The sequence below is a fragment of the Chlorocebus sabaeus genome, chromosome 12, assembly GCF_047675955.1.
Source record: "Chlorocebus sabaeus isolate Y175 chromosome 12, mChlSab1.0.hap1, whole genome shotgun sequence".
NCBI lineage: Eukaryota > Metazoa > Chordata > Mammalia > Primates > Cercopithecidae > Chlorocebus > Chlorocebus sabaeus.
Window position 1 is genome coordinate 34,955,725 of NC_132915.1, and position 26,994 is coordinate 34,982,718.

Genomic DNA, 26,994 nt, shown 5'->3' on the forward strand with positions numbered 1-26,994 from the left:
GAGATTGAGTAACCTGCTCAAGAATACATGACTAATAATGAAATGTTAGTAATATTTTAAAAGCTCTATTTCTGCATCATTAATAGAGCCATAACCTTCTCCTTATCAATTTGTATCTTAAAAAGAAATCTCACTGACACTTTTTTAATGGGGTGTGAAGAAAAAAAATTGCTTTACTGTTTTAAGTATCCTCATCTCTCTCAAAACCAATGACTGATCTGCTTTCTATCACTGCCAGTTACCTTGTGTTTTCTGGTTTTATATAAATTAAGTCATACAATATATACTTATTTTTTCTAGTTTCTCTCAGCATATTTTGAGATTCATCCATTTTGTTGTGAATCAGTAATTCATTGTGAGTATTAGTTTATTTTACAGATTTCTCACAGTTGGTTTATCCATTCATCTGTTTATGGACAGTTTGAGTTGTTTCCAGTTTGGGGCTGTAACAAACAAAACTACATGAACATTGATGTACAGGTCTTTGTACGGATGCATGTTTCCTTTTCTCTTGGGTAAATATCCATGCGTGGAACAGCTACATTATAAGGTAGAAGTATATTTGACTTTTAAAGGAAATGCCAAACTTTTTTCTGAAGTAGTTATACCATTTTACATTCCTACCAGCAGTGTATGAGAGTGTCTGTTTTCCTCTATCTTTGCCAACGTGATAGGGTATGCCTTTTTAATTTTAGCCATTCTGGTAGTGGTGTAGTGGTATCCCATTATAGTTTTAACTTGCATTTTTCTAATAACTAATGATGTTGAACATTTTTCTCATTTGTTTATTTGTTATTTGTGTGTCTTATTTGGTGAAATGTGTGTTCAAATCTTTTGCCCATTTTTTTAGATGGGTTCCTTGATTTCTTATTGTTAAGTTCATCTTTTACATCTTGATATCTGTTCCAGTATAATTAATTGAAAAGGTTATCCCTTCTACACAGCATATCTTTTGCACCTTTGTCAAAAATCAGTTGTGTATATATGTGTGGGTTTATTCCCATATTCTTTATTCTGTTCCATGATCTATTTGTATATATTTAACATGATTTTGATTACTCTAGATATATAATAATTTTTGAAATCACAGTGTTAGATTTCCAACTTTGTTCATTTTCAGAGTTGCTTTTGCTATTGTAGGCCTTTGTATTTCCATATTAATTTTATGTTCATCTCATCAATTTATACAGAAATGTCTGCTGGGAGTTTGTTTGGGATTACATTGAATCTTTGGATCCATTTGGGGAGAGTTGCTATCTTAGCAATATAAACAAGATGTATTTCTCCGTTTAAGTATTTTTCCTTTCAGCAATGTTTTGTAGTTATCAGTGTACAGGTATTTCATTTCACAACTTTAATGTTACTGATTTTTTTTTCATTTTCTAATTGTTCTTATTAGTATATAAAAATGCAGTTGATTTTTCTATATTCGTCTTGTGTCCAGCAGTCATACTAAACTCATTGTAGTCAATTCCATTGGGATTCCTATGGAAATTACCATATAAAAAACAGTTTTACTTTTTCTCCCCAATTTATATACCTTTTCTTTCTCTTGTCTGAATTTACTGATTAGACAGTGTTGAATATGATGAAGGCATTCAGTCTTTCATCATCAAGAATGATGTTCTAAATATTTCATAAATCTCTTTCATCAAGTTATGGAAGTTTCCCATTTCTTCCTAATTTACTGAGAATTTTTAATCAGGAATGGGTGTTGAATTTTGTCTAATGCTTTTAATGCAATGTATTGAGACTGTCATGGTTTTCCTTTTTTAGTTTGTTAATAAGGTAAATTACATTTATTGAACTTTGTTAAACCAACCCTGCGTTCTTGGATAAACCCCATTTGATTGTGATGTATTGTTTTTAATAATGTTGAACTTAATTTGCTATAATTTTGTTTAGAATATGTTAATAAGGGATCTTGGCCTGTAGTTATAATGTCTTTGTCTGGTTTTGTTGTGAGGGTAATGCTGACCTCATAAAATGAGATAGGAAGTGGTTCCTTCTCTTCGGTTTTCTGGAAGAGTTTGTATTGAACTGGTATTATTTGTTTCTTAAAGAGTTGGTAGAATTTACCAGTGATGCTATCTCAGCCTAGCGTTTTCTTTGTGGAAAGGATTTGAATTGGAATTATAATTTCTTTAACAGACATTGGCTATTCAGGGTACATATTTCTTTTCAGTGAACTTTGGTGGTTTGTGTTTATCAAGGAATTTGTCCATATCATCCAAGTTGTTAAAATTATTGTCATATTAATAATGTGACTTCATTTTTCTTTTAATACCTCTAGAATTTATAGTGATGTCACCTCTTTGATTTCTGTTAGTGGTTCTTTTTTGCCTGATTGGTATGACCAGAAGTGTGTCAGCTTTAGTGATCTTCTAAAACAATAACAAAAGAACCCCAGATTTTTATTCATTGATTTAATTTTTCTATTTTCTATTTGATTGATTACCATTCTGAGCTCTGTTATTTGCACGCTCCCACACCCCCCACCACTTGCTTTGGATATCATTTACTCCAGTGTAATTTATTTCTAGTTTAAGCTTGTCATTGATTTGAGATTTTCCTTTTTTTCTAATATAAGTATTTTAAGGCTGTAAATTTCCTCTTTAGTGTTGCTTTAGCAGCATCCCACAAATTTTGGTATGATGTGTTTTTTAAATTTCCTTTTTTCTCCTTTGATTCATGGGTTATTTAGAAGTATGCAGTTTAGCTTCAAAATATTTGAGGGCTTTCCATAATTTTTTTTTATTTGTTTCTAGTTTTGTTCTGTTGGGATCAGGAAACATATATTATACACATTTTATTTTTATACATGGTATAAACCCCAGCATATACTGCTATTATTCTTGTTTTAAAGCCTGTTATCTTTTAAAGAAATTTAAGTGAAGCAAATGAAATTTGAATTTAATTATTTTTTTCTGACTCCTACCCCTGTCATTTGGGGACTCTGTTTATATGTATATTGGGCTACATTAAATTGTCCCTCAGTTCACTGATTCTGTTTCTGTTTTATTTTGGGGTTTTTTGTGTGTGTGTTTCATTACGGATAATTTTTGTTGCTGTGCTTTTATGATCAATGTCTAACCTGTCATTCATCCAGCCAATGTCTTTTTCATCTCAGATATTTTATTATTTCTGTTTCTAGAGTTTTGTTTGGGTTTTCTGTATTGTCTAACCTTTGGAACATATGGAATATAGTTCATATATGTAACATACGAAATATAGCAGAAGGTTTTAATGTCCTTTTGTGCTATTTTTAACATCTGATTGAGTTATGCATTGTTTTGATTGGTTGATTTTTCATTATGTCTCATGTTTGTCTTACTCTTCCTGGACTCTTCATCGTCTTCTCAACTCTGGAAGTCTGCCAGACTTTGTCTTAGTGCCCCTTCTAAGTGTGCTGACCCAGAAATTCTCACAAGGCAGTAAACTGGGTAAGAGTAGTAGGGTTCACTTCAGTTGTTTCTCATCTCTCAAGGATGACTGGCCTTCATTGCTTGATGCCAATGTTTTGAAAACTATTTCATATATTTTGTCTGTTTTTTTTTGTTGTTGTTGTTCTTGTTTCAGATGGGATTATAAATCAGCTTCAGCTTATTCCTTCTTAGTTGGTAGCAGAAGTCTGGCCTTTTTAAAAAACAAATTAGTACTCTGGTATAAAATAGTGTGTGGTTGTATTAGGAATAATTTTGATGAGTATTCATGTCAAAAGCTCCTCATTGCGTATATTTGAGAGTGATTTATAGCTTTCATCATTTCCATTTAAATATATTCATATCTATGTACGTATAAAGTCCAGAAGATTATACCAAAAATGTTTATTAGCTTGGGGGTGGTATGATATGGGGTCACTGATTTTAGGTATTTTTAAATTTTGAACATATACAATAAATTGAAAACAGAAAATATCATTTGCAGGCCAGCATGAAGAATTTAAAGTGCTAGCCTCTTATTTCAGAGTTATTTGAAGCCTCACATGACAGTATGTTGGGATAAAAGATACATCTTTAAATCATCAAATTCTTATCTCTTAAATTAATATGGTAATCTTCCTGATGCATCATTCAGGTTATTGGAGCCAGATGCATATGTCTGTCCTTTCTTTCATAATTTAAAAAGTATATCCTAAGGGAGAAATGCATTATGGTTTGAATTCTGGAGTATCTGGTGAATGTATATGTGACAGAATAATTGGATAATTATAGAGGAAGGTATTGGAATTGCTGCTTCCAGGTAAAGCATTAATTAAACATACTACTTCATTTGCCTCATGACAGTAGGATTTAAGTTCTTACTGTTTACAGGGAATTATAATTTATGGCACATGCCATACATCAATCACAATTTTTAAAATATATTTAATTTTGGGAAAGAGGGCAAAACTTGGCAAGTGCCCAAAACAAAACACAAACATGCAGTAATAATAATATCAACTATCACTACCTCCGGATTTCACATTCTTCTTTCTAAAATGTAGAATTAACTGAGGTAGTTTGTATGGTTTTTCAAACCTACCATTATTAGATTTACAGGTGAAGAATTATACATTAAAATTTAATATCCATACCTGACTGAATTTCTGATGCATTTGTTAATGTCCTTTTAAATTCTTGTTTCTGGTTATTTCATTCTAAGTATATTTATAGAGACAAATCTGTTTTATCCTCTATTTAAGTAGTGATGTTCTTTTATTTTTTTTCCTTTATCCATGTGTATCTATGATAACCTTTATCCCTGTAGATCTATGACCCTAATTCATGGATATACAAAAGAAAGGGATAAGAAGACTTGTCATTTAAATTGCTTACAGAAATTGTTTGGCCCTTGTGATTAAAACTACATAATCCAGTAGTAGTGTGTCTTGGAGAAAGAAAAAATAGATAGATAGATAGATAGATAGATAGATAGATAGATAGATAGATAGATAGATATAGATTTAAAATATGATAACAGGTAAAAGAACTCCAAATTACTTAGAAACATTCGTTTTGGTGTACTTGTGTGTGTGTGTACATGTTTAAAGAAGGTATTAGGATTGTTGTCTACAGATTAAGCAATAGTTATATGCTTTATTTGCATTATTTTGGGGATGCAAAGGCCCACTGTAACACTGCATAATGACAGATTTAGTATAACAATATTAAGATGCTACATTTTGGCCAGGTGCAATGGCTCATGGCTATAATCCTAGTACTTTAGGAGGCTGAATTAGGAAGATTGCTTGAGCCCAGTAGTTCAAGACCAACCTGAACAACATAGCAAGACCTCATCTCTAAAAATAATTTTAAAAATGAGCCAAGCTTGGTGGTGCACGTCTGTAGCCCCAGCTACACAGAAGGCTGAGGCAGCAGAATCACTTGAGTCCAAAAGGTTGAGACTGCAGTGAGCCAAAATTGTACCACTTCACTTCAGCCTGGGCAATAGAGACCCTGTCTCTGAAAAACAACAACAACAAAAATAAAGCTACTTTTAAAGGATAATCCATTTACTATCAAACACTTTTTAAATTGTTCAAAGGCTGTTTATAAAATGTCAATAATAAATGTCTTAGGGATCTGGAAGTATATGGCATTTACTATTCCTACAAAGCCTTAGATATTTATTAAAGAAGATTGATATATAGAATACCAAAATAGTAAATTGAGCCATTATTTGTCATTTCAGCTACTGCACTGTGTTTATAAAATTTCTAAGTGCTGGTGCAAAATGATGCATATTCTCCCTGACATTGTAGTCTTCTAAGCACTTGTTAAGATGCTGAGTATATTATTAACATTTGATACTCTGAAATGTTGAACTTTTGGCCCTGAGTAACTAATATTTCAGACACCATTTTTAGGTTAATGTTATCCATCTTAAGCACTAGATCATATTATTTTACTTTTCTAGCTCATATAAGGTAATAGTAAAGTTTAAACATTTTGAATAGTCATTAACATGTTTAGGGGCAGTATGTGTGAAACTTTTGTTATGATTTGATTTGAAGCCATTTTCCTTTTGCTTCCATATTCTCCATATTGCAAGAACATAAAATTGCACCTAAAGAATTAGAAAGATGATCTTATCTGAAGAATTTTCACCCTTTTTGTTTGGTCTCAACAGTGTTGAAACTCTAGTTTCAAATACATTATAAAATAGTAAAGTTAATAGTCAAAAAGAAAGCAAACCACCTGGCTTTGCTGAAGAAACTAAAGTATTTTCTTGGTCATTCCTTTGAAAAACAGGAAGCCAGAATTAGAAAAATTTGAAACCTTGGATAATTTCTTTGGTTTTCTTTGGTTCTACTTGGAGTACATGCCCACTTCCCTCTAAAATGATAGGAATTCAGTATTACTGTAAAGTAGTTTGGGCAAAACGCTGCCACTTCACTCTGTTATGCCTAAAAATGTTTGGCTAGAAACAGCTAAATATACTATTTTATACTTACAGAAATGTAAAAGGGTTGTTTGAACTTCACAAATGTATGTCATGACACAGATGTATGTCATGATCGTGTAACAGTACTGTTTTTAATACAATTTTTTTTTTTTTTTTTGAGACAGAGTCTTGCTCTGTGGGCCAGGCTAGAGTGCAGTGGTGTGATCTCAGCTTGCTGCAAGCTCCGCCTCCCGGGTTCACGGCATTCTCCTGCCTCAGCAGTAGCTGAGTAGCTGGGACTACAGGCGCCAGCCACCACCCCCGGCCAATTTTTTTTGTTTTGTTTTAGTAGAGACAGGGTTTCACCATGTTCGCCACGATGGTCTCAATCTCCTGACCTCGTGATCCGCACTCCTCGGCCTTCCAAAGTGCTAGGATTACAGGCGTGAGCCACTGTGCCCAGCCTACACTTTGTTTTTAAAAAATATTTTGTTAACTTAGAAAAATGAACTAGCTGATATTCAAATTTTGGAAATTAAAGGTTTACTCTGTTTTATGTCTGTATCTTGGGCTATATTTTGTAGTAAATCAGACACCAAAAGATTGATTTTGAAATATATAAATATGCTGTTCTGAAGTTAATACTGTGTAAACTTTGAGTAAGCATTTTGTCTTAAAGGTGTAATAAAGCCATAAAGCGGCATTGTTGCTTTATAAACTTAGAATAATAATTTGCCATATTAATGCAGAGTTCAAAAAGTACTATATATTTTGCAAAATAATGACTTACTCATTATTGAATAATACAGTTATTTGAGAGTATTCGTGTTTAGAATATTTTATGAAGTACTGATTTCACTGACATATTTTGAAATATTTTCAAATCTGTAAAAACCCTTTTTTTCAACATGGGTTATATTAAACAAGTGACTTTTATTTGCATAATTAGGCTATAATTCTCCAAGGGAGAGTACTGGAAAGTAAAATTTTTTTCAAAGTAAGAATTTATAAAATTAAAATTCAAGGTTACAGTTATAGCCTTACTCTTTAATTCATGATTAATAAAATTTCTCTTTCAGACGGCAAATGGATACATCTTGTTTTTTCATATTACATCTACAAGAGGGGACAAGTACCTTTATGAACCACTGTATCCCAAGTAAGTTTGTTGCCTTTCATTCTTTTAATATGTGATTCACATGCTTTATGTTCAGAAAAACATTACAGTTTTGAGTTGTCTGTAGTGATTAGAATAAGCCAGCATTTCCCAAATAGTGTTTCAAAAATTACCAGGTCTTTGAACTGTCATGTCTTGAATAAAGAATTCTTTAAGTCTGGGAATCTTGATGATAAACTATATCAAGACTATTTTCTTGGGCATTCAGAATTACTGTTAATATACTCCAGGTCTAGCATTTCTTAGTCCTTATTAGGGAAGAGCTATGAGATGGTGAGAGGAAGAGTTGAAATGTTGGTAAGTTACAAGTACTTTTGCATCTGCTTTTATATATGCATAGAAAAAAGAACCCCAGACAGTTATTACCTCTTGGTTTAAATTTGGGAAAAACATGGACTTTTGCCCTTTACACTGTGTAGTTATGTATGTTTTTAATTTTTTTCCTTATAGCAGGCCTTAATTGTTGAAATAAAAGAACATAAAATTGTAAAGCATTCCATCTTTAAAAAAAAAATCAAGCCATAAAGCCAGATAAAAATATAAGAGCATTTATCACATTTCTAGATGGTGGAAGACATCCAAAGTTTCATAGGTATGTAAGAAATTAAAGAGAAAGACAGATTTTATTGTGTGAAAAGTTTAAATTTTTGAATATTAACAGAAAAAAAAAACATTAATAGCAAGTAACTTGGGAAAAATATTTGTGGTTAATAGGGCCAAGTCTTACTACTTTTATATAAAATAGATATATAGATTGCCAATAAGCACACAGAGATTCCAGTAGATAAATAGGGAAAAGTAGTCTCATAAAAGGAAATACTGTAACTAACAAATTCAAGAGGAAGTATTTAGACCCGGTAGTAACCCAAATAAAATAAACATTAAATATAACCATTTTTTCAACCCACACATTTTAATATATTAAAATAGTTTTTAAAAATTGTTACTGCTATCTGAAGTATAATAAAAGTTGTGTTGCACACTTCTGATACACCAAGGTGTGATAATAGGGAGTTGATTAATAAAGTTAACTGTGGTACATCCTTCTCTTACAGTGATATGTAGTCATTATGTCTCAGAAAAATTTATAAACTTAAGAACCTGACCATATTATAATGCCAAGTGAAGAAACAAGTCATGCAAAATTATATATGTAATATGACCACAACTATATAAAACAAAACAATGAAAGTCATCTAAAGACAAAATCTAGAGCAATACAATACAAATATTTATAGTAATTGCTCCTGAATGTAGAACTGTAGTGATTCTTCTGCTTTTCAACTCTTAAATTTTCAACTAGTTAGATTTTCTTGATGGTATAGCCACTTGTTTTTGTAACAAATATAGTGCTAACTGAGGTATTCAGTTTTGGAAATCTTTAAAGTACAGACATTTTTTTGATGATGGGATTCAATTTAATTTGGTTATTTTTCAATAAAAATAGTGCAAAGAGTTTTGACACATAAATATAGTGCAAAATGATAGGAACATCGTGATGTAGTTAGACATTTTAAATTCAGTTTTATGGGTAAAACTGAAAATAAATGAATTTTTTTCATTCTAAGTGATAATTTTGTGATTATTTTGAAGAACTGTTGTAATCAATGACTAAAATTAGATTTACTTGTGCATTTTGAACTATTATATTTGTTTTATTGCTTAATTTAGACATGTTCCTATAAATAAAAAGCAATAATCAGAAACAACAATTTAACTTCATTAATTTATGTTCCTGTGGGCATGGTAGAGAAATAACTTCTCATGAAACAGTGAAAATTCTGTTTTCTTTATTTCAGTTCACTAATAGAATTACATGTTTATAGTGTTTTGGAATGGTATTTTGAGACCCACTTTTTGTGTTCCAGAAAAGTTTTAAGAATCAGTTTGTTTCTTTTCTGATTCTGAAACTGCAAGAGACACCAGTTAACTAAGTAGTCCTGACAATGCATGAACTTCGCTGTGTTTGACTCTGTGTGTTAAGGCAGAGAACTAAATAAAAAACATACTCTCTTTCTTAATTTGGGCATTCTTTTCCTAAATTGAAAGTTTTAGGTTTCAATGACTGGCCTCAATAAAATGTGCATTGCTTTAGAGCAGCTTGAACGATCATTAAAGATACAGGCTTTGGTGTCAGATAGACCTGGAATTAAATGTTTGCTGTGCCACTTTTCAGCTATATGATTTCTTTCAAGTTATTTAATACCACCAAAATCTTTCCTCATCTGTAGAGTAGGATAACAGTAGTAATCATCTCATAAGATTAAATGAGATCATTCTTATTTAATGCTTAGGTAAGCACCTAGCTTATGGGATAATTAATACAGGACAACTGTTATTATCAGTAATTTTTTTAACCAAGTGTTTACTTCATTTCTAAGCTTTTAAGTAATTTTTAAATATATATATATATATATTTCTACTTGATATTTTACTTCTTTGCCAGAGTCTCAATTCTAGTAACTGCTACCTAAAATCTCTTATATGAAAATAGTTCTGCAGATTGAAGTCAGCCTGTTGTGTATTTGTGTGCTAGACTATTCTAGTTATGTTACTTTGGTCTAGTAAGTTTCTTGGTTTTTCTGCAGAACTCATTTGTACAATGGGAATAAAAATAACTTCTTTAATTGTTAAGAGGATTATGTGAATTCATATTCTTAAAACCTGAAAAATAGTGGTTATATAGGGTTTTGAGAAAAGTAAAGTTTGTTTTTGACAGTGGTATCTTCATTGTCATCTGTGCCATTATAAACCCTTGTGTAGTTCGAGACACTGTTCTAAGCACTTTTTAATACTTATTTAATCTCTGTGGCAACCCTATGAGGTAGTTAGGTATAACTATTATACAGATTGCTGCACAGAGAGGCAAAGTAACTCACCCATAGTCACACGCTAATAAGTTGCACAGCCAGGATTCAGACATAAGTGTTGCAGCTCTAAATTCTGTGCTATTAATTAGTAATATACTGTCTCAACCCTGTTTATGCTCCATCCAGCTACTACTTTGGGGTTTATCTAGGAGTAGAGAATGGAAAAATAAAGGAGAAATGATCTGGAGTGGTTTCTAATAGTCCTGAAGAATAGAGGCAGTGTAATTACTGAGGCCAGTGGTTAATTGTCCTCTTCTCACTTACTGACAGAAATTCTATTGTCTCTTGTTTCTCTTCTCTAAATCTTATGAATTTATCACATGAGTTTTTCTAGAGTATCTTAACTTCCCTGTATTATGTGACAGCATCTTAGCCTCAGACTGCATATCCTTTTCCACAATGCTCCATCTGAGAACACAGGTCAGATGCCTCATGATCTTTCCTAGTTTCCACCTCGTGTTGTTTCTAGCATCCTTCCTATAGATGTTGGGAGTCAGTCTTCAACAATGGTGGCAGTCTTATTAAGTGACTCTGTACCTCAAAGATCATTTATTCTTTGATGAATGAATTTTCCATTTTAGAAATCTTAGATTCTATTGTATATTACAGTATCTCTTCATATTAGTTACACAGACCAGTGGGCCAGACTAGTTGAAGGTTGTCTGGACATTTTATTTTATGGCTTGGAAATTTTAGTGAAATTAATGAAGGAAACTTCCAGGGATAATTCAGAAATAATTTGTGTTTAGCTTTAAAATGTGTTCATGTGCTTATGTTTAAATAGAAGTTTAGTAGATCTTTAAATTGCACATCACATTTAATTTCAGCATAATGAAAATAATTTAAACAAATATGTTATCATAATGTACACTCTGTTGAGAGCAGAGATTTCCCCCTCTTATTCCTGTCTTTTCACTGCTACTACTACCCTCTTTTTTGTTAGAGACTAGCATTATTGAGGCTGAGTTTCTTAAAAAAAAAAAAAAAAAAGTTTCTGTACTAAAATTCAGTACATTTAATTATTATATAGTAAAGATACTGATCTTTTTCACTGAAGAAAACAAAATCACTCCAAAATATAATCAAATCTCCTTCGCCTCTTCCCCCTCCACCCTCCCAACATAATTTCATCTGATGGTGATACTTCTTACCAGCTCATTACCAATGAATTAGTGCCAGCTGGAAAGGAAGAAGAGAAAAGCTACTTGAGGTTAGCAATTTTTAACTTCAACACAACTTGCCCCTTCTAAAATCCAGCTTCTTTGCAGAAGAAACCTACAGTAAGGGACAGAAGCATCTAAATCATACCAAATTTAGAGGCGACAAGAGATCTGAATTAGTTACAGACTCATGAAAGTTTCCCTCAACACATGTTTATTTCTTTTTGCTAATATGTTCTGAGTGTTCGTTTTCTAGGGAGGAACTTTAGCCACTTTTTCCCTGTATTTCTAATAATAAACCTTATTCTACATTCAGTTTATAAACTTGACAAAGTATGCTAGTGATCTTAATGTTTTTTGTTCTGCTTGAGCCTCTGAAAACATCCCATGTATAGTTTGATTTCAGTGTGTTTTTATTCTGTAAATGTACATGGGTGATCTTTCACTATTGAACTTTGCATATTACATGCATCCATTACTTTACATTATAGTTGCATGAGCACTTATTAATAGGATTGGTAACAGAGTTATTACATAAGTTCTGGATGGTGAAAACTACTCCCTTATTGGCCACACTTCCAAGGATGGCACCTGAGTCCAAAGAATGATAGGACTGGTAAAAAAAATCTGCCCAATTCAGAGAGCCCTGCACATTGTTTCTGTCAGACTGGAGGCTGTCTCAATGTGTGATAATGCAAATGATAAGCAGTTTTTGTTTTTTGGTGTTTTGTGTTGGTTTGGTTCTTTAAAGAGTCTGGTGAAAGGGTACTACGTCTTTCAAAAAATGCTTCTGAAAATTATTTTCATCCATGTGTCTATCCATTTAAAAAGTATTGAATTTTGTCCGGCTCTACGCATTATTGTAGATAACTAGAGATCTAACAGTGGAAGAAAACAAAACAAAAACCCCTGCTGATAGAGCTTGTTATTCTTCTAGTAGAGGGTGATAAGTGAAATACATTATGAGTTAGGAGATTTTTCTCCACTCTATGGAGAAAAATAAAGCGGGGTAAGGGAACAGAGCAGGACATGACTTAAAATAGCAGTCGGTGTCTTCACTGAGAAGATGACATATAAAAGGATCTCAAAGATGATGAGGTAACAAAATATACATCCAGAGGAAGACCATTCTGGATTGGTGAGATTTAGCAGGTATGAAAATTCGTAAGAAGATACCATGAGTAAATTTTAGGTCCTATAATAATTTATAGTTAGTAAGAAATGATGAATTTTTTATTAGCTGTAAAAATGAAAATGCAGTCTGATTTTTAGGTAACTGAATCCTGGGAAAGTCAAGAGACCTTTTTTTTTCTTCCAGTAAATGGCACCACCATGTATTTGAGTTTATTCACTCTTCCTGCCCACTAACATCAATAGCCAGTCTCTATCTAGTCCAGTATATTCTACCTTGTGTGTCATTTCTTTTCCCTCCTCGTAATTCCCAGTGACAGTAGTTTGGTTTAGGTCTTGTCACTTTTCTCCTGGATTATTATTATATCATTTTTTTTGAGACAGAGTCTCGCTCTGTCACCTGAGCTGGAGTGCAGTAGTGTGATCTTGGCTCCCTGCAACCTCCACCTTCCGGGTTCAAGCCATTCTCACATCTCAATCCTGAATAGCTGGAACTACATGCATACGCCATCGTGCCTAGCTAATTTTTGTATTTTTACTAGAGACGGGGTTTCATCATGTTGGCCAGGATGGTCTTGAACTCCTGACCTCAAGTGATCTGCCTGCCTCAGCCTCCCAAAGTGCTGGGATTACAGGCGTGAGCCACTGCACCGGGCCTATTATGTCTTCTTAATCTCAAATTCATGTCTAAGCCTCACTCACCCCCTACCAAGCCAAACATGCTATTGCTTTGCTAAACTTTATTACAGTTACCATCATCTTTTGTATAGTTGTATGAGGTAGAAAACCTTGAATTCTTTATTTCTTCCTCTGGATTGTTTCTTCATTTTCCGTATTTGTTCAATCATCAAATTTTATTGATTGATTATAGTTTTCCAGTGCCTCTGGAATTCATTTAACTCTATTTTACTCTCATTGGTCTTTTTAGGGGCCCTCATGTCCTCCTCCTTGTCTATTAAAAAAGCTTATTCCCTAACTCATTTCTCTTCCCCTAGTCTCTTTCGCCTACATAATGAAGTTTATCATTTGCATTGATAACTTTTTTTTTTCCCCCAAAACAAAGTCCAAGCTCTCTGGCCTGGCATTTAGAACCTACTTTCTCCATATCTTGAACACATCGAACCCACAATTCCTATTTAATGCCTTGGTTCCTTTGTTATTTGCTGTATTCAGTGTGACTCCCCTGCTATCTTTTTTTATGTAAGAAATTTATCTGACTTGGTTTTCAAGCTCAGGTCAGACATCTGTTGTACTCTATAAACCTTCTGCCCTCAACTCTCCTATATCCTCCCCTGTACCCAACAAATAACTGATCTGGCATGTGCGTTCCCATAGTTTGTTTTAAAAATTTACACTAATTCTTGAATACCTTCTTATTTTTAAAACAAATCCAACGAGAGATCTATAAAGATAAAAAGTAAAAAAAAGTGAACTTTGCTTTTTTAGATTCTAATCTCATTTCACTCTCCAGTTGTCTTATATCTCTTGAGTAAATAAATACCTAGGAATAGAATTGCTGGGCCGTATCACATGTCTAGTAATTTTAGATTGGATGTTAAATATTGTATTACATTATGCATTGTCTGATTTTTGTCCTTTTCCTTTAAAGAGTATTGAAGGTTGTTTTGGGTGGCAGTTAAGCTACTTGGAGATCTTACTGATCTTTTGAGGCTTTTTGTATGTTTTTTAGGATGGATTTAACTGTTAAGCTAGCTTAGCCCTTCTGAAATCGCCACTGAATGTCCTGGGTCTTTAACAAGGTCTCTCCATTCTGGCCAGTCATCTCGGAAATGTCTCCCAGTCCTGTGTGAACTGGGTAGCCAAAAACCCTAGCAGTCATTCTTTGCCTGTATTTATGGAGTGTCACTGTATATTTGCATAGTATTCAGTAAGACTCAGGGAAAACTCCTGCAGGTTTCTAGAGCTTTTCTCTGTGTGTCTCCCACATCACTGGTGCTCTACTTCACAAATAGCTGCTTCTGCTTCTCTGAACTTTAATCTTTTTCTCCTAAACTTAACAAGGCTGCCATACTATACTTGGGTTCTCTCTCCCTACATGATGGACAAAATCTTAAGAGGTTAGAAGGTGACATCTGCCAGAAAACCTGTTTTCCTTCCCTCATGATATCAGTCCTGTGCTGCTGCTGTCTCATGTCTGAATATAGTTGGTTGATCTGTTTTGTCCAGTTCTCTTGTTTCTGGGCACTAGTTTAGTACCAGGTACTCTATTAGTAGAATAATAAAATGACCATCTATGTGTCCATCAGTCAGTTTGAACAATTTTCAGTCTTTTTCCACTGGAGTATATTTAAGCACATCCAAGATACCATTATTTCATTTCATCCAGAAATACTTTTTATTATTGTGAGCATTCCAGTACACAATTTGGTGAATGCAAATGATGAAATATGAGGCCTGGAGTTTTGGGAAAAGAAATCGTTCTGAGCCTTTCCACAATTACGGTTGGAAAACTAAAGCCTCTTAGTCCCAGAATTTACATAGGACTGCCAGAACTTTCTAGATCAAACCTTGCACATTTCAGAATCATTTCAAAAGGGATTCATCCTCATTTATTGTATGCCTACTATCTGTAAAACACTTGCTATACACTGCTACTGAAGATGTTAATGAATAATTGTTTAAAGTTAATGGCAATATAAAATAACAGATTGCCAGGTGAATATCTTGAAAAGTCATAATAGTATTTCAGGGTAAAGTGATTAGTTGTCAAGGAAAGTTTTGTAAATAAGGAGACTTGAGTTCTATACTTGGGAGAAAAGTCAGGACTTAGGTAAGTTATGTTGCAAGGAAAAACACTGTAATTAATTGCGTTCTTAAAGTTTCTGTTCCCCCACACCCCAAATCTATTAGGTTATTTGCCACATTATTCTTTCCTTTAACTGGCACTTAAAGCATTTGTTATCTCCTGCACAAAAGAATCTGCTCAAATAAATGGCTGTTGAATTTAATCGTGAGTCAGTTTTCTGTATCACCTGATCTAGCCCTCCAAAGCATACTTGACATGCTTTAAAAGCACTCTTCTTTTCTTTTAAGACTTCTGTGTAGTTTTTATGCTACACTTGTGGGTATTGTGGTTTGATTTTTGTTTTTTACCAATTTGATGAGAAATTACTCCCCCCTCAATGTCCTGGGAAGTTTGACTAGTGGTTGACCCATCCCATAGAAACATTTTATGTTTTTCATGGACCTTTAAGGGCCACTCATTAACGTGAATGCCTTATCATTCATTGGAATAGAAAACTGGGAGGGTTTACTTTTAATTATAAAAGTCAATGTATGTCAAATACATTAATAAAACAAAACTGGCTTAGCTTCATTTTTCCTAGTTTCCTATTTTTCTTAGACTTGCTATTACTACCTCAAATAAATATCCAGTTTAGAGATGTGGAAAAAAATATGGCAGTTGGAATCAGGGAGGCCCAGGTTCTAGTTCAGATTCTACTTTTTCCCAAGACTTTGGAAAAGCCACTTTCTAAAGTTGCTTTCTGTGCTGTGTGTCTATAAAATGAGAAAAATGAGTTATTATTAGATTCTTAATAAGTTGCAACTGGTATTGTTGCCTAGGTTGCCTTTTGAATTATGTAAATATAATCTGCCTCCATTGCATGTTTAAGACAATTTATATGTGTTTAGAAAAGAAGGGAATTCTAGTTCATTAACTGCGAGGTTTTAGAGTGAACTAGAATTTGAAGAATGACAAAACTTTTAAGAGGTTGCCAAAAAATACAGGTGTACTTGTTCAAAAGCAAGTCTCAGATTGAGTCATATATCAAATGTAAGCAATAACAGACTTGACTCCTCTGGGGAATTCCGGCAGAGTATTCATTTATACAATACTTGAAAATTCCAAGTATTTACAAAGGTAGCTTATTTAATATAGTGTGAAACTCATTACATCATATCCTTGAATAATGTCATAATATTGATGAGGGAAAAAAATTGATCCCTGGCCAGGGCCACTGTCAATCTGGAATTTTCATATTCTCCCTGTGTCTGTGTAGTACTGTGGTTTCCTCCCACATCCCAAAGATGTACACTTTAGGTGAATTGGTGTCTGCATGGCCCCAGTCTGAGTAAGTGTGGGGTATGTGTGTGAGTGCGCCCTCCAATGGAATGACATCTGGTCCAAGGTGGGCTTCAGTTTTGGCCCCGAGCTGCTGGAATGGGCCCTGGCCACCTGTAATTCTGAACTGGAATTAATGCGTAAATGTTTTTATTCATCTTTCTTAAATGTATGTATAGCTTACATTTATTTCAATGTCTTTTTTTTTTCAAAAAACTGTTTGTATATTGCATATATAAATAAAATATAAAAGTAACATTTTATAAAACTTTCTAGAGAGACAAATTCCACACAAGTGGTAAGGGCAACCTCGTGTCTCTATATTTGTTCTGTTTCATAAATTGGATTTTAACGAATCCTGTGTAAATCAATTTTTGTAAATAAAGTGTAATGTTGGATTTTTCACATCTTAGATTTTTGCAGTCTTCTCAGATTTACAACACTTTCTGATGTCTGTTCACTCTGATTCTGAAACTAAATTATATTATTGGATTTCATATACAGTATTAAAATAGGTGTCAGTTTACCAAGATTAAACTTTAAAGCATATTTGAAAGTTGTCTATCTATAAATAAGACAAATTGTCTACAGAATTAGCTTTATATAGCCAGTGATGTGTAAACCTCTTGGCTTTAAGTACCACAACAACTTAGCAACAACTTAGAATGCATTAAGAAAACTGTCACATGATCTGAAACTGCGTTAAAAAAATTGCTACTTTTTTTTTTTTCTTTTACTGGTTTCTTGTCTCTCAGGGTCATAGTTCTCATGGGCTTCCCCCACCCTACCCCACCAAGTTTCCTTCGTTGACATTTTTGTTCTTTCCTTGACAAATTCTGCCATGGCTTATGGGGAGACCACCTGATTAACCAATATGGAACTGGGAATGACTGACAATTCTTAGCTAGTTCTATAAATTTTGTTAGTTTGTTTTTCTTAGCCCCAGTTAATCTCAAATAGATAGAAATTTAGAACATTATTGAGGGGATTATAATGGGATTAATCCCTTTTGCCTCTCCCGTAATGTATTCAGCTGTTTCATTTCTTTTTGTTCATATGCGATTCTGTGTTTTCAAAGTAAAAAATCAGAATATTTATTTAGCATTTACTTTGGCTTAAAAATATTCAATTTATTAAAGCTTCAAAATAATAACTGTAGTTCAAACTTTTAAGTTCCATCTACAAATCTTAAAAATCTATTTGTAAATCTAGCAAATTTCAACACTTTTAGAGGGGAATCTTACAAATTAAATTATCTTATGTGTATTAATGTATATTTATAAATATGCCTTATAAATATATAATAAACTATATATTTTGTTTCTTTTTAAAATACTTGAATTGTCTAAACAAGCTTTGTACCATTTTATGAGCAGGTATTTCTGCCAAAGCATGATATATGCATTGTGTAAACACCTTCATTCTACACAGTTGCAAACTGAAAACAAAGCTTGTGGAAAAATCGTTGGAACAGATCACTTAAGACTTCCTGTAACTTTGAACTAGAGGAGTCACAAATAATAATCTTAATAAAAGTTAGAAGATACTAAATTTTTTCCTTTCCATGTAGTTTCACAAAGACAACTGCAAGTTATAAATATTTTTTTTTCAAATAAGTTTAATTTCCTACTGCTTCCCTACTCTTCACATTCTTTTCCCCAGTTAGCTTACCTAACTTTTAGTTCAGATTCTTCTCAGAATCATATGGTCAAAGTCTGGTGTTTAATTTCCCTTCATGTTTCTTCTCAAAATTTATCAAAACTACTACTGTGACTTAAATTGGCTGGGTTCTATTTCATTAGTGCAAGTAAACAATAACTTGTTATACCCCATCTGTGGTATAACTATGGTATAGTTGGCTCTTCTGTTTGAGACCTATAGAAAAGTTCTGAATGTTTTTATTGTTTTCATGAGTAGATGTGTACATAGCACTTCTGATGGAGATATTTATCCTTTTATGGGCATCTGTATTTAATGCTTTGGAGTATATTGATTTAAATGCAAAGTGTAGCTTAGAAATGAATATTTGGGCTGGGTGAGGCGGCTCATGCCTGTAATCTCAGCACTTTGGGAGGCCCAAGGCGAGTGGATCACTTGAGTTCGGGAGTTCAAGACCAGCCTGGCCAACATGGCAGAACCCCATCTCTACTGAAAATACAAAAATTAGCCAGTGTGGTAATCCCGGCTCCTCAGGAGGCTGAAGCAAACTGCTTGAACCGGGAGGTGGACATTTCAGTGCGCCGAAATTGCGCCACTGCACTCCAGCCTGGGTTACAGAGCAAGACTCTATTTTTTAAAAACAAAGTTTAGTTACATTTTCTCTTGAAAATTCAGGAGTTTTTTTGTATCCATCTTCCTTACCTTGTATAGTTTAACTTAACTTTTGCTCTGTATAATTCGTACCATAACATTGGTATGAATATGGTAGGTAATGCATGTCAAATCTGTTACCTGTTTTTGCAAACAATCTATGCTTTTCGTGAGAAAACCAAGGTAATTAAAATATTGAAGCTGGTTAGTTTCTTAAGCACATGACTGGAATCAAAAGTACACTGAGTAACTATTAACATTTAATACACTCAAAATGTCAGAAAACACAGGCACATACATCCCACTTATACGGGGATCCACGTATTAAGCATCATCAATTGTCTGGAATAGCTAAGATTCAGGAAATAAGGCCTCAAAGGGGACACTGAGCAGCCAAAATGGATATATTCATCCCATTGATGAGGTGTTCCTCATCTTTTACTCATTCAACACATTTGTTTGTTTGGGGCTATATACAAGGCAATAGTGTGAATTAGAGTTGATTTTTTCCCAGTCTGAAGCTCATAGTTTATTAAGGGGGCAAAAGCTAAATTCAGATAATATCAAATACACTGTAAAAGTGACGTGTACTATAAAGGAGCTACAGATAAAGAGCTTTTGGGAGGCAGTTGAGAAGGGGAACATACTTTCAGTGTATTATATTGTAAAGAGCGTAGCATCTGAACTGAGTCATGAGGTATATTAGTCTATTCTCACACTGGTATAAATAAACGCCTAAGACTGGGTAATTTATAAAGAAAAGAGGTTTAATTGGTTCACGGTTCTGCAGACTGTACAGGAAGAATGGCTGGGGATCAGGAAACTTATAGTCATGACAGAAGGAGAAGGGGAAGCAGGCACCTCTTACATAGCCAGAGCAGGAAGCCGGGGAGAGGTGCTACACACTTTTGTTTTTTTGTTTTTGTTTGTTTGAGACAGAGTCTCGCTCTGTTGCCAGGCTGGAGTGCAGTGGCACCATCTCAGCTCACTGCAAGCTCCGCCTCCCAGGTTCAAGCAATTCCCCTGCCTCAGCCTCCCGAGTAGCTGGGACTACAGGCACACACCGCCTTGCCCAGCTAATTTTTTTTTGTATTTTAGTGGAGACGGGCTTTCACCATGTTGCCCAGGCTGGTCTCGACCTCCTGAGCTCAGGCAGTCCACCCACCTCGGCCTCGCAAAGTGCTAGGATTACAAGCATGAGCCACTGCATGCAGCTGTGCTACACCCTTTTAAACAACTAGATCTCATTATAACTTACTATCACAAGAACAGCACCAAAAGGGAAATCACCCTCATTATCCAGTCACCTCCCACCAGGCCCCACCTCCAACATTGGGGATTACAATTTGACATAAGATTTGCACAGGGACACAGACCCAAACCATATAATTCCACCCTTGTCCCCTCCCCAAATCTCACATCTTTCTCACATTTAAAATACAATCATGCCTTCACAAGAGTCCCCCAAAGTCTGAACCCGTTCCAGCGTTAACTCAAAAGTCCGAAGTCTCATATGAGACAAAACTAGTCCCTTCCGCCTATGAGCCTGTAAAATCAAAAAAACAAGTTAATAACTTCCAAGATACAATGGGAATGTAGACATTGGGTAACACTCCCGCCCCGTGCACATCTGAAATGCAGCAGGGCAGTCATTAAATCTTAAAGCTCCAAAATAACCTCCTTTGACTCCATGTCTTACGTAGCATTAAGTACATTTACAATGTTTTGTGCAACTATCACAATTATCTAGTTCCAGAACTTTTACATCACTCCGAGCAGAAACCATGGATTCATTAAGAAGTCATTCCCTGTTCTCTACTGCTCTCAACCCCTAGAACCATACATTTGTTTCCTGTCTCTCTCTGGGTTTGCCTACTCTGGATACACTGTATAAATAGAATAATACAGCATGTACCTTTTGTGTCTTATTTAATTTCTGAATACTTTGTATAAATGGAATCACACGCTGTGTACTTTTTGTGTCTTCTTAATGTAATATTTTCAAGGTTAATTCATGTTTTAGCATGTATCAGTACTTCATTTCTTTTATGGCTGAATAATATTTTGTTATATGGATTTACCACAGGGTGTTTATCCATTAATCAGGTGATGGACATTGAGGTTGTTTTCACTTTTTGGCTATTGTGAACAGTCCTGCTATGACTATGAGTGTTCATAGCAATTGTTCATGTACAATTTGTATTTGAACACCTGTTTTCAATTCTTTTTGGGTATATACCTCGAAGTAGAATTGCTAGGTTACATGGTAATTGTGTGTTAAACTTTTTGAAAAACTGCCAGACTATTTTCCCACAAGTCATTCATGATGGTTCTGGTTTCTCCACATCCTCATCAACACTTGTTATTTTCTGTTTTTTTTATTATATTAGGGTCATCCCAATGAATGTGAAATAGTATCTCATTATGGTTTTAATTTGTATTTCCCTAATGATTAATGACAGTGAACATACTTTCATTTGCTCTTTGGCCATTTGTGTATCTTCTCTAGATACATATCTCTTCAAGTCTTCTTCCCACTTTTTTTTTTTCTTTTTTTTTTTTTAAGAGAAAGGTTCTTGCTCTGTCATCCAGGCAGTGGCACAATCATAGCTCACTGCGTCCTTGATTTCCTGGGCTCAAGCAATCCTCTCACCTGAGTCTCCAGAGTAGCTGGGACTGCAGGCATGCACCACTACACCTGGCTAATTTTTAAATTTTTTGTAAAGATGAGATCTCACTATGTTGCTCAAGCTAGTCTTAAACTCCTGGGTTCAAGCAATTCTCCTGTCTTGGCCCCCCAAAGTGCTAGAATAACAAGTATGAGCCACCATGCCCCACCTCTCCCTTCTTTTTAGTTGGGTTGTTTATCTTTGTCTGAGTTGTAAGCCTTCTTTGTATATTCTGGATACCAGATCCTTTTAAGATACATGATTTTCATATTTTTTTTCCTCATTCTCCGGGCTTTTTACTTTCTTGGTAGTATATTTTGCACAAAAAAGTTTAATTTTGATGATATCCAGTATATATATATATATATATATATATATATATATATATATATATTTCCTTATAGTTTTCTGATATCTAGAAAACAATTGCCAAATGCAAGGCCATGACAATTTACCCCTATATTTTCTTCTATTTTGTAAGAATAGTTTCAGCTCTTATATTTAGAGTTTTGATTCATTTTGAATTATTTTTTACTTATGGTGTGAGATAAGGATCCAACTTAATTATTTCGTAAATGGCTATTCAGTTGTCTTAGTACCATTTGTTAGAGAGAATGTTGTTTCCCCTGTTGAATACACTTGGCACCCTTGCCAATAATCAATTGACCATAGGTGTATAAGTTTTTTATTAGGCTCTTAATTCTATTCCATTGATCTTTATGTCTGCCCTTCTATCATTACCACATTGTGTTGGATATTGTAGCTTTGCAGTAAGTTTTGCGATCAGGAAATGTGAGTTCTCCAACTTTGTTCTTCTTTTCAAGATTATTTTGGCTCTTCAGGGTTCCTTGCCTTTCCATATGAATTTTAGGATCAGCTTTCCCATTTCTTTCTTTTTTTTTTTTTTTAAAAAAGAACATTGGGATTTTGGTAGAAATTGCATTTAATCGGCCGGGCGCGGTGGCTCAAGCCTGTAATCCCAGCACTTTGGGAGGCCAAGACGGGTGGATCACGAGGTCAGGAGATCGAGACCATCCTGGCTAACACGGTGAAACCCTGTCTCTACTAAAAAATACAAAAAAAAAAACTAGCCGGGCGAGGTGGTGGGCGCCTGTAGTCCCAGCTACTCGGGAGGCTGAAGCAGGAGAATGGCGTGAACCCGGGAGGCAGAGCTTGCAGTGAGCCGAGATCTGGCCACTGCACTCCAGCCCGGGCGACAGAGCGAGACTCCGTCTCAAAAAAAAAAAAAAAAAAGAAATTGCATTTAATCTGTAGCTATAACAATATTAAATATTCCATTCATGAACATAATATACCTTTCCAATTTCTTAGTTCTCCCTTAATTTATTTACGCATACAACTCTTACTCATCCTTGGGTCAGTTTATTCCCAAGTATTTTATTCTTTTTGATGCTATTGTAAATGGAGTTGTTTTCTGAAATTTTTATTGCTAGTGTAGAGAAATACATATGATTTCTGTGTTGATCATATACTACAACTTTGATAAATTTATTACCTCTAATAACTCTTCTGTGGATTCTTTAGAATTTTCTATATATACTATACTATTATGACATTTTTGAATAAAGAGAGTCCCATTTTTTCTGTTTGTGTTGGATGACTTTTCTTTTTCTTACCTGATTGCTGTCTAGAATGTCCAGTATTATGTTGAATGGAAGTAGTGAGAGCAGCGTTCTTGTCTCATGCCTGATCATAGAGGGAAAACTTTCAGTCAGTAAACAGTCATTTAATGTTGAGTAAGATCTTAGCTGTGCGCTTTTTCATATATGTCCTTTATCATTTTGAAAAAGCTCCCTTCCTTTCCTAGTTTGTTGAGTGTTTTTATCTTAAAAGATTATTACTATTTTTTCAGATGTTTTTTCTACATGAATTGAAATCATTCTGGGATTTTTCCCCTTCATTCTATTAATGTGATTACATTGTATTACATTGATTTTCATGTGTTTAACCACCATTGTATTCTTGGGCTAAGCCCACTTGGTCATGGTGGATAATCCTTTTAATATGCTACTGGATCCAGTCTGCTAATATTTTGTTGAGGATTTTTTTTCCATCTGTGTTCATAAGGTATATTGAGCCATGGTTTCCTTTTCTTGCAGTGTCTTTATCTGACTTTGGTATCGGGGTAATGCCGGCCTCATAGAATGAATTAGAAGTCCAGGGATGGTGGCTCACGCCTGTAATCCCAGCATTTTGGGAGGCCAAGGTCAGCAGATCACGAGGTCAGGAGATCTAGACCATCCTGACCAACATGGCGAAACTCTATCTAAAAATAAAAAGATTAACTGGTCATGGTGGCACGTGCCTGTAATCCCAGGTACTCGGGAAGCTGAGGCAGGAGAATTGCTTCAACCAGGGAGTCAGAGGTTGCAGTGAACTGAGATTGCGCCACTGCACTCCAGCCTGGTGACAGAGCAAGACTCTGTCTAAAAAGAAAAAAAAAGAAGAAGGAATGAATTAGAAAGTGTTCCCTCCTCTTACCTATTTTTTTTTTTTTTAAATAACATCTTGAGAAGGATGAATGTTCATTCTTATTTAAATATTGTATAAGTCACTAAGCCACCTGGTTTTGGGCTCTTCTTTATTGGGAGGTTTTTGATTATTGACTCAATTTTGTTACTTGTTACAGGTCTATTCATATGTTTTATTTCCTCTTGAGTCAGTTGGGAAATTTGTGTGTTTCTAGGAATTTGTCCATTTAACATAGGTTATCTAACTTGTTAGCATTCAGTTGTTTACAATATTCTCTTATAAGCCATACTGTTTTTTTGTATGGTCAGTAATAATATTCCCACTTTCATTTCGGACTTTTAGAGTCTTCTCTCTTTTTCCTTAGGTTTTTCAATTGTATTGATGTTTTCAAGCAACCAACTCTTTATGTAATTGATTTTTCTCTATTGTTTGTCTATTCTCAATTTCATGTACAGCCACTCTAATTTTTCGATCCTTCTGCCAGCTCTTTTACTAGTTCCATAAGGTATAAAGTTAGGTTATTGATTTGAAATCTTTTTTTTAATGTAGGCATTTTAGCTATAAATTTCCCTCTGATCCCATAATGCTGTATTTGTATTTTCATTAGTTTCAGAGTATTTCCTAATTTCCCTTTTGGTTCTTCTTTGAGTCATTGATTGTTTTAGAGTGTACTTTGGGTTTCCACATATTTGTGATTTCTCTAGTTTTACTGATTTTTAGTTATATTCCATTTGGTTAGAGAAGATACTTTATATGCTTTCAGTCTTTTAAAATATATTAAGACTTTTTTGTGGTTTAATATCCATTCTGTCTTGGAGAATGTTCCATGTGCATTTGAGAATAATACGTATTCTGCTGTTGGGTGGCATATTCAGTATGTGTCTTAGGTCTAAGTGGTTTATACAGCGTTACTTAAATTCTCTATTTCCTTATTTTCTGCCCAGTTCTATCCATTATTGAAAGTGGGGTATTGAAGTCTCTAACATTATTACAGATCTATTTTTCCCTTCAGTTTTGTGTTCTTCATATATTAATATTTTGTGGCTCTGATGTTATATTTGTATCTATTTATAGGTGTGGTATCTTCTTGTTAGATTGACTGTTTTATCATTATAAAAGTCATTCTTTATCTCTTGTGATAGTTCTTAAAGTCTTTTGGTTTTTTTGTTTGTGTATTTGTTTGTTTCTGATTTTACCATAGCCACCCTGTCTTGGTTACTATTTGCATGAAATATATTTTTCCTTCCTTCCACCTTCAGCTTGTTTCCTTGAATCTAAAGTAATTCTCTTGTAGACAACTTATAAATGGACTCATTTGGTTTCTCTGAATCCACTCTGACAATGCTTGCCTTTTAATGAATGCATTTAATCCATTTACATTTAAAGTACTTAACTGATAAAGAAGGATTTCTGCCATTTTGCTGTTTGTTTTCTATTATGTCTGTATCTTTTTTGTTCCTGGGTTCCTCCACTACTGCCTTTTTGTTGTTGTTGGTTTGATTTTTTTGCATTGTACCATTTTGACTCCTTTCTTATTTCCTTTTTTGTGCATGTTTTAGTTATTAATGGTTACCTTGGGGATTAAATTAACATCTTGCATGTACAACAGCCTAGTTTGAAGTAATACCAACTTAGCTTCAATAATATCTCAAAACTATGTTCCTGTACATCTCCCTCCCTCCCTTATGTTGTTGTTATCACAAATTACATCTTTATACATTGTATGACTGTTAACATAGATGTATAATTGCTGTTTTATGCACTTGTCTTTTGAGTCATATAGGGGGGAAAAGGCAGATTTCTGAAACAAAAATATAATACTGCTGGCTTTTATATTTACCTATGTAATTACTTTTATCAGTGTTCTTTATTTTCTCACATGGCTTTGAGTTATTGCCTCTTGTCTTTTCAGGCTGAAGAACTTCCTTTAGCATTTCTTGTAGTTCAGGTCTACTTGTGACAAATTCCCTCAACTTTTTGTTTATCTGGAAATTTGGTAATTTCTTTTTTGCTTTTGAAGGATAATTTTTCTAGATATTTCAGCACTTGAAATGTGTCATCCCACTGTTTTCTGGCCTCCATGGTTTCCTATGAAAAGTTGGCTGTCAGTCTTACTTGGGATCTCTTGTATGTGAAGAGTCACATACATCTCTTGCTACTTTCAAGATTCTCTTTGTTTTTTGACAGTTTGAACATAATGTGTCTCTGTGTGCAACTTTTAAAATTTATCCTACTTGGAATTTCTTGGATGAAAGACTCTTGTTTTTCTCAAATTTGGAAAGTTTGTAACCATTATTTCTTCATATATTCTCTTTTCTCTCTCCTTGCCTTTGGACTTCCATCATACAAACAGGCATTGTTATTTATGATGTTGTTCCCATAAGTCTTTGAACTGTGTCTATTTTTTTTTCATTCTTTTTTCCTATTTCTCAGATTGCATAGTTATTGAAATCACTCATGTAGAATAGTCACAAACTGTTAATTTGTTGAGTTTTACAGGACAAAAATCTAACAATTGTCAGTTACTATATTAGTCAGTATAGGTTAAATCTCTGCAGTAGAGGATTAAAAACAGAACATGTACCAAGTGTTGGCTCTTAAATTTTCTGTTCAGAAGTGACACAAATGACTTCCCCTCGTATTTTATAGGCCAAAGTAACTCATGTGGCCACACCTAATTTTAAGAAGGCAAGAAACTGCAGTTCTGCTGTCTGTCCAGATATGAAAAACATTA

The 26,994-nt window shown here is 34.2% G+C and overlaps 1 protein-coding gene across 5 annotated transcripts in view; it reads left to right on the plus strand.

Moving 5' to 3' along the window:
* The window catches only part of RIC1 (RIC1 homolog, RAB6A GEF complex partner 1), a 153,744-nt gene that overhangs the window by 63,897 nt on the left and 62,853 nt on the right, over positions 1-26,994 (plus strand). For 3 of the 5 annotated variants that reach the window (XM_007969325.3, XM_073021563.1, XM_007969326.3), the window contains exon 3: positions 7,446-7,525. The exons of 1 other annotated variant lie outside the window; for it this stretch is intronic. In XM_007969325.3, the coding sequence (XP_007967516.3) occupies positions 7,446-7,525 (80 nt within the window). Of the gene's footprint in view, positions 1-7,445; positions 7,526-8,009; positions 8,136-26,994 lie in introns of those variants that run through there. One more of the 5 variants, XM_007969329.3, reaches the window with a different exon arrangement.